Source organism: Lucilia cuprina, chromosome 4, assembly GCF_022045245.1.
Source record: "Lucilia cuprina isolate Lc7/37 chromosome 4, ASM2204524v1, whole genome shotgun sequence".
Classification (NCBI taxonomy): Eukaryota; Metazoa; Arthropoda; class Insecta; order Diptera; family Calliphoridae; genus Lucilia; species Lucilia cuprina.
The window spans coordinates 53,481,230-53,490,661 of NC_060952.1; the positions used below are offsets into that span (position 1 = coordinate 53,481,230).

The 9,432-nt window shown below is 31.0% G+C and overlaps 1 protein-coding gene across 1 annotated transcript in view; it reads right to left on the minus strand.

Moving 5' to 3' along the window:
* The window catches only part of LOC111683480 (alpha/beta hydrolase domain-containing protein 17B), a 145,435-nt gene that overhangs the window by 87,084 nt on the left and 48,919 nt on the right, over positions 1 to 9,432 (minus strand). The window contains exon 3 of the mRNA XM_023445552.2: positions 5,708 to 5,840. Within this exon, the coding sequence (XP_023301320.1) occupies positions 5,708 to 5,840 (133 nt within the window). The remainder of the gene's footprint in view (positions 1 to 5,707; positions 5,841 to 9,432) is intronic.

The following is a 9,432-nucleotide window of genomic DNA, read 5'->3' on the forward strand; positions in this document are numbered from 1 at the left end:
AAGGTAGTACTTTGGGCTCCGTGGTGGACAATGCGCAAAGTATACAGCATGGCATTGGCAAAAACATAGGGGTGAACGAGAAGGATATATTCGGAGAAGGATATACCCAATCATAGTCAAAATCAGGACTCTCCAAAGGAAAAACCGGACAAGATCTGAGGCAAAGAGGATCAGGTCTCCCGAGGAATTGACAAATGAGAAAAATCTTAAAAAAGAGCTCTAATACACAGTTGAAGCCACACTTCAAAGTAACCTCAAATCAAAATCCTGCGAGTAAGATCTGACCCAAATAGTATCAGGTCTCCCGAGGACAGGGATGGAAAAAGAGATTTTGTTTGAGTATCAAAAAATATTTCAGAGAGTACTTTTTTGGATCTCAAAGTACTTAGGATAGGTTGATAGGAGGATGTGTACTACATCAAATCCGAATCTAGGCCACAATCGGGCCTGTTGTGCGCTCCTCATCATGAAAACAAAAGAAACTGAATGAATTATTCCAATCAGTGTTAGTCAAGAATGTTATTTCCGGAATAATATCACTTCAAAGATACTTGGATCTATCTTCGACGAATGCCTCGCAGTGGCAAAGAAAGTGCTCCAGAATTTCACTGTGCTCTCCACATGCTCTACATACGTCTGAATCCACATGTCCAATTTTGCATAAATGTGCTCGTAATCCTGTGTTTCCACTCAGCACGTACTATCATACTAACTTCAGACTTGCTCATTATGAGGAGATTTTTCTTCTTGCTCATCAGGGTCACCCCATAGGATTTTCGTAGTTCTACCCACTGTTTCATTATTCCAAGAGGTCTTATGGGATTCTCTCATCCATATTTTTAGTTTAGCTTTTATTGCGTCGAATGGTTTCGTGTTTGTCAGTTTAACTGCCTTGAGCTTACTTCCCTTTAAACCTATTACATTCGCTCTTTCGTTACCGACTACTCCCGAGTGGTCTGGTACCCATATGATGTGAACCGTGCCTCTGGGAGAGTATTCAGTTAAAGCTTTCTTACAATCCAAAGTACTAAAATATTTTTTTTTATAAAAGTTTGTATTTTCTGAAATTTATTTATACATTTTTAAATTGGAATGGGCGGTATAGGTTGATATGGTGTCCGTCCCTCAATGTTAACATCTTTGATATAATTTGATGAAGTTTTCCCAGGAAATGCGTGGTATCTTATAGCTACGATACAAATATTACCACGAAATTGTACTTTGTAAAATGTTATATTTAAAGCACTCATGGCGCTGTTATAAAGTCTCGAAAAGGGACAAATATTGCGTTTTCTCAAAACTCAGGACATATCTCAGATTCTAGATATGATGGAGAAAATATGAAATAATATTCGATATTTTCGAGAAAAAGTGTCAAAAAAATATTTTATATTCTAATTCTCTTGTTATTTCAAAACGATTTATTGAAAATTATTTTAACAGACAGATTTACTACCGGTTAAACGATAATCGGATATTGAGATTGTAGCCATGAAAGTATCAAATAAGACTCAGGAGTATCACAGTACTTTTGCACATCAAATAGTATCAAAAAAAGTACCATCGTACCAATTTTGCTATCCCTGTCGGCCCGAGGAATTGACAAATGAGAAAAAAGAGCTCTACACAGTAGAAACCAAGCCACACTTAACTCAAAGGAACCTCAAATCAGACAAAGGGTAACAACGCCAAGCCAGGTATTTTGAAGACGAACACGAGGCGAAACTAAGCAAGGACTGGCAAAGAAGAGGGAGCTTCCGGTGCTCTTAAAGTCCTGTCTATATAAAAGAATAAAGCAATAAACTGGCTAATGTACGTATACTGGAAGTCAAAATGAGCTGGCCGTGGAAAAATGGGATGTCTATTACAGGAAAGAAGAACCACAGGAAACTTTATTTGTAATAGGTATCGACAAAAATTACATGGCTAGTCTTACTAAGAATAAAGGTAGGGCTTACTTTGTCTCTAAAGCTGTCATATTCAAAATTAGGACACTAAAACACCCAAAACATTATTAGAAAGTATTGGTAATGCTGAGGAGCCAAATCGGCTAGGAGGAAATAAATCGCTCGACAGAAGACAGAACAGCAGAGCTTTCCAAAATTGGGAAGGTGTCGATGAAAAAGACTGCTGTTCATATGCCACCACAGTGCCATCTGAGTACCCTGAAGTGCATTAACAGCCACTTCAGGGTACTCAGAGGAGGCAAATCCAAAGAGCATCGGTATTTTAGTAGTAACGGTAGTTGTGCAGAAAAGGTATTTTAGCGGTGGCGATAACGGTTGCCAACCTTGCTATTTACTTTAGTCGAACTCTCTAAAAACGGTTTAGGACATGTCATCAATGTATACTGGACACATTGGAAGGTTATACACAATCATCAGACTTGCCTGATCGCATATCAGACACAGAATATGTCGGATACTTTGAAACGCTGATCCCAGATAGAATGTTTTTGTCAAGTGGGACATTAGAGCAAAAAACCAATAGGAATCCGTCAACAGCCCTTAATATATTTACCGACACCAGCAACAGCAATTAGAGCAAGTTAGTATGATGGTACATATTCATCTTTACAAAATTTAACGTGCTGATTCAGACGAATGTGGAGCATATGAACAGGATAGTGAAACTCTGGAGCACTTTTTTTGCCACTCTGGGACACTTTCTTAGGAATTACGTCCAAGAAACTGTGTTTCTAAACACAAAAATAATACCTTCAGTAAAAAATGTTTATATGAAGAGTAGCGCACAACAGCGCCGATACACGGTGGTCGCAATGACAAATTTAACCCGAAAAAAGTCGTTTTGTGGGATCGTACTTATGTGAATTTTTTGCATGTTTTTGAAATGACAAGTATACACATTTTTATTATATCTGCAATAGCGTTAAACACAGACAATTTTTTAAGTTTGTTTTTAATAGCAGAATAGTCAATATTTTTGCTTGGATTGGTGATCTTGTAAAATAAAGCGAAAATATATTTTACATTATTTGGGAGTTTGATTTATACAATGGAGGTATGTATTTTTGTTATTCTTAATATGCCATAGATTTTGCATTCCGTTCAGGAAAAAATAGGTGAAAACTAAAATATATTCGTTAAAAGCGCAATTTTAATAGTATTATAACTTGTTTTAAGGTTTTAATTGTGAATTTAATCCGATTTAGCTAAATATTATATGTCGTTATCATCTATTAGCATACCCTGGGTGCTTTGCTAATCTAACTTAAATACATACAATTTTTTTTTACTTTTATAGAAAATTAAAATTAATTAAACATTTTTTAATATTTCAGTTTTATACGTTCAATATCTCGTGATTATATTCGCATTTAGTAAGAAGTTTGTATTTTTAGTTTAATTCATTTAGCTTCCACATTATAAAAAATTTCGAAAGTACTATTTAAAAAAAAGTACTATAAAATACCTCTAAAAGATTATCATTTAATCAAAAATTGTATGTTTCTGTGTTCAATATTATATACAATTCAAAAAATATAATTTTAATTAATGAAAAAGTACCAAAAGTCCCTGTCCCAATAAATTCTCATTTAACAAGGACCGTGTGTTCGGTTTAACCATTATTAAAAGTCTAAAAGGTACTATTTGAAGAATAGAAAAGTACCAAATAGTTCCCACTTACAGAATATTATTCAGTCAAGACCATATATGTAAAAATTAAGGTTGAATATTTTTGAAAATTAAAAAAGTACAATTTATGAGACAAAAAGTACTGAAAAGTTCTCTCTTAATGAATCTTATTCAATGATAACATGATTATTAAACATACATGGTTTAATAATCATGTGTTTTGAATTTATATTAAAGAACATACAAAGAGTATCATTTAAAGAAAGAAAAGGTACCAAAAGTAGAATAAATTTTACCTAAGTGGAAAGTACTAATAAAGAATACAATCGAGAATTAACTTTTCAAAACATTCCGTTTTTAAATCTATATATCACAGATTCAAATTTGCATTCATTTGTTCCAGAAGAACAGTGCTTTCAAAAAGTACCAAACAATTTACTCGAATTTGGTCCTTAGTACTGGAATTCCAAAATAATATACCAACAGCTTATTTTGTGTGAGTAAATAAACTACTTTTTCAAATTAAAAAAAATTGGCTCAATGAGTTCAAATAAAACTAAATTTCCCTTTTTGGTACTTTTTATCCCCAGTGAAATTCAAAAATTTTATTACAATAAATAATACAGTGTCAGTACGTAATTTTATAGGAATAATTAAATTTTGTTAATGTACATATAATATTCATCAACCAATTATCGAAAAAATGGTCCCTGGTACATGGACAATGAATTTTTCGTTCTTTCTAGCAAAAAAAAATCGGTCCATTATTTTACCTAGCCTCTTATATAAGTCTAACCCTCCCATATAACTGTAAACACAACATCATCAACATACTAGTATAGGGTATCATATGGTCGACCATGCCCAACTATATATTCTTACTTGTTTTTATAACTTTGATTAATATTTTGTGCTCTTATATTTAAATACATAAATCAATGCAGCCCTTATTCAGTTAGTTTTGTATGAAAAGTGTCACGCCCACCGAATAAAATCGCACCATACCAAGTCACATATTCATAAACAATTTTAATCGAGAATTATCATTAAATTTGTCAATGGTACCACTGTGCGATAGTAGTCTTTAAACTGTATTCACGGTTAGGATAATGTTTATGTTTCAAAAGCAAAAACAATACAAAACCAAATGAGAAAATCGAGTTTGTTGTTTTATTTTGTTTCTGTTTTACTCAACACGGCACTGGCGGGCCCATGAGGTCCAAATTCATAATTTAAACTACCCAGCACATCCTATTCACATGTACAATTTACTGGAATATAAGGAACCGTTTAGAAGATATAAAATTAATTCCCACTTTTATATTTCCATACAACATATTTCTTGCCAAGTTTTACAATCGTTGTCATCCAACTTGGATGATAAGTGACCACAAAGCTCTTTAAGAAAATGGTCTTAGCTTTATTTTAAGCAATAAAACAACAAATATTGAAAAAAATCGTATTCGCAATAAAAAAAATCTTATACGCAATAAAAAATAGTACTTACGGTGCAATTTTCATCATTTCATTTATTTTTGAGATGGGTCACTTGACACGAAAGTATTTTCAAGGATATTTCAATAGATAAAGCACGTTTTAACCTTAAAAACCATTCATAACATTATCATATTTATAAACAAATAATAAACATACATCAGGCGCGGATCCACGGGAGGGAAAAAAGAGAAATTATCAAAGGATCAAATGATATTGACTATCATTTGGATAATTGTCCGTTCCATTTTTATTGAGTTCATGTAAATTGTTTACGTTTTTAGAAACTTTTTAAATTAAATGGCAATGATTTTCAAAACTATTATTAAGAACAAATCCCTAGAACTATAATTCTGAATTTATTTTATATTGCTTTTTTAATATAATTAACTTTATTTTAGAATTTCATTCATATTTTTTATTGTTTGATTATATCTTTTCGTTGCTAGTCTGTCAAAATATGGATAACTTTTTGGCATCTAACGAAAGTCGCCGTTCATAATACAAAGTTTTATGCCAGTTGCTTTAACTGCTGGCAACATAACTAAAGTTTCGTTGCTATCCATCAACGACCCATAAAGGACTAAAGTTTAAAATATTTTTTAAAAATTACTTACCTCTACCCAAAGCGGTTCTACAGCTTTTGGACATCTTTCGTAAATTCCTATACCGTGAGAAAAGTCTATTACTTCATCGTCCGTGCCATGGATTACCAAAACTGGTGATTTCACTTTAGAAACTTTATCAATGCTGTCAATTATAAAATATAATAAAATAATTAACAGGCTTACAAAACATATGTAACAAAATGTTTTTATAACCAAATTATTAAAAAGTCAATTACAATTAATTGTAATGTGTAATTTACCAATAACCAATTAATTGTAATGTAATTGTGAGAAAATACATAATGCATCAATATTTCTAATATAATTTTTCTCGATAAAAAAACACACAAAATTAATGTTTCGAACTACTTATTTCTTTTGTTTTTTGTTCTGTTAGTTTGTGGAATGATGTTGGAAAATGTAAGTTAAATAAATATTCAATTATTTTTGGCACAAATAGGGGCAAACATAAAAATGCAACACAGAATGCATTATTTTTAGAGTTCATGGAGAAGAACCCAGATATAGCAAAAGGATTCACAAAACGCGATAAAGTTTTAGTGGATTCTCTTTGGCTTGTTTCTCTAAACGGCGCTGGTCCGAATACCAACTTTCCAACTGATCTTTGGTAAGACCCTTCTGCTAAAAATCGCAATGTTGCAGCCAGTTGAATCACGCAGGGAATGGTTGATGGTAACAAATGTTCTTTTACAATGTCCAACACCATACGAACGCTTCTTTATTTAGACGGTATTGTCCAATGAATCTGCAAACCACTAAAGTGTTCAAATGTGATCCCTTAAAATTTTCCGATTAATTCGTTGACAACTTTCTTCCTCCATCAGTAAAAATGCAACTACTGCCTCAACCATTTCATTTTTTTTTTTTATAAATTATTTTAAAAAAATGTATAATACGTCAACATCTGAAAATTTAACTAAACTAAAAAAAGTAAACAAAGGAAAACAGCTGATCCAAATATTCGTCTAAGATCTATAAAAGTATAAATATTCTGGATCTTCATTAGATTCTAAGAGCGGGTTTTTGAGTTGGCAATCAAATGCCAATTAATAATCAGATTTCTTAATCTAAAATAAATTGATTCTGATTTTAATCTCCTTTGATGTTTTCGAGTACAAGATTAAACTTCGCAGTGTCGCCATATAAAACAACAGAAAAAATGTTTTATAAAATAAGAAGAAGACAATTAGAAATGTAATATGAAAATTAATGGAAACTTAAATTTAAAACAAAAAATATATTGTGAAGTTCCCATAATTTATACTAATCGATAAATAAACATTAAAATTTTACTTTTATCACTAATCCTTCGCCTAAAGATTTTCCCTAAGACGATCTAGCTATGTCCATTCGTCTGTCTATCTGTTGAAAACGCAATAGAGTCAAAATGGGAACAGCTGGAGAGCTGAAATTTTGCACAGAAGTTTTTAGTTGATGCAGTTTGTTTGGTATTGAAAATAGGCAATATTGGTTCACGATTTCCCTAGCCCTTTAGAAAATGACTTTAACGCTCATAACTGGAACCTAAATCTCTTTGTAAAATTTTATAATGATCAGCCTATACTGTGGGCAAAAAAAGGAAACTTTTTCTGAATTTTCACAAACGGACTCAAAACCCAAAACTTTATTAATTTTTTTAGAATTTCAGTTGTATATATCCTTATATACTAAAATGAATAACATTCTATAAATATAATTAATTGAATTTTGAAATAATAAAACAAGATTGAAGTATTTGGTTTTTTGTTACTGACACAACAATAAAAACTTTGGTATTATCTTAACAAAAATGGACAGAACTTGTCTGTAACTCAGAATGTAGTTGGGTATTTTTTACTTTGTATTGCTGCTTGACAACAGATATGCATTGAAACATTAATTGGGTAAAAAATTTAATTAAATAAATTAGATATTCCTAAAAATCGTCCTTCCAATTAGACCTGGAAGGACAATAATTGAGTCCATATCTTCAAACTACTTTTTCCCTATCGGGTTGGTGAATAGGCAGGCCACTTCAATACAGGTATAACTTTCGCATCTTGAAAGTTGGTTTATAGGGTCATTGTCTTTTTTAAATCTCCAAACTACTTTTTTTTAATGGAAATCTACCTTATATAATGTGGTTTCATTTTATAATTGAATTCGACCAATACATTGCACTGAAAAACAGTCCTATACCATAATTTTGCCACTGCTAAACTTAATATTCTTCGGATTCAGTATCATTCCCTTTGAATGTTTTACAAATGTCCTAAAACTAAATGTCGTAACTAAATTTGGACACGTCCAAAAAAGGATATTATTTCATATAAATTCGACCAGTTTATGTTAACATTGGCAAAGAGTAGAACGATTCTTTCTAAAACTAAAAGCCCTGATATATAGTTGACAGATCTTACAACGTTGTTCGTAAAATGTTCAGAAAATGTCTAATTATCGTCTGAACATAAAATTTTTCTCTTGCAACGTTGTCGAAAAAGCATTACCGAAAATATGTATACATATCATAAGAGGTTTTCCCGCAGGACGACTACAACCAATACCAGTCTTTTTTTCCATGTGTTTAATCATAGGAGTACTTACTTCGAACTTTTTATTAATAACTACCCTAGTGGAGTATTTTTTGAATTTTTCGAATTCTATTATCATCAAATTATCCTCAACCCATATGATGAGTTTTTACTATATCTTTTTCATGAAATTTTTAAATATTTTTGAAAGTGTTGATTTATTCAACAAATATTAGGTAAAATATTAAAAGAAGTATTAAAATCGTTACTTATTTTGCTATTTAATCTGAACCCTAGCCATATTAATTAATGACATAAAAAAACGCAAAAATGCAAAAAGGAAATAACTTTGAAATAACAGTAAAACACGATGCATTTTACATAGTTCTTTTGCATATTTGTTTTAGTAAGAGTCATCTTTTCTGTAAAAGTTCAAAAGTTTCCAATGTTTTGTCAGTATCATAATTATAAATAATAGTTTTCGTTTTTCTGAATTTAATTAATTTCTTCTTGGTTTTTTGTTAATTTTTGTAAATAAATGTATATAAATTATTAATATATCAATTATATAATATCAAACATTTCTGAAATATTTGAAAAAGTTTAAATTTTTTTGGTCGACCACTGTATATGTAAAGCCCCCTTCAGAAAATGACTTTAACACTCAGAACTGTCTTAAAACAGCGATTACACTTGACGTAAATATGTTTAAAACAAGCCAAAATCTCACTATCATGTTTTAAGAGGATCAGTACATAATCGACCACCGTATAAGGCCCAGTTAGAAAATTACATTTACGCTCACTACTGGCTTTAAAATACAAGTATAACAATGAAATTCGACATAAATAAGTTTCTTACAAGACAAAATCTCTCTGTTAAATACTATGACGATTTTTCCATAAATGTATTTAATATGTATTTAATCCAATGAAATATGTATATCAATATATAATATACTCACTTACTTAATTAATTCTTAGAAGGCATTCGAGATTTTTAAATAAATCCTGGATAACGGGATTCAAAGTACTAAAAATAATAAAATAAATATTTAAATACAGTGCTTTCTAGATACACCACTCATGTGAGCAACCGTCTCACAGTGGTATAGGAAAAAAAAAAGAGGGAAATAATTCGGTAACTTCTAAACGGTTAATCCGATTTTAATGAAATTTGGTATGCACAAAGAGGAGGTGTTGT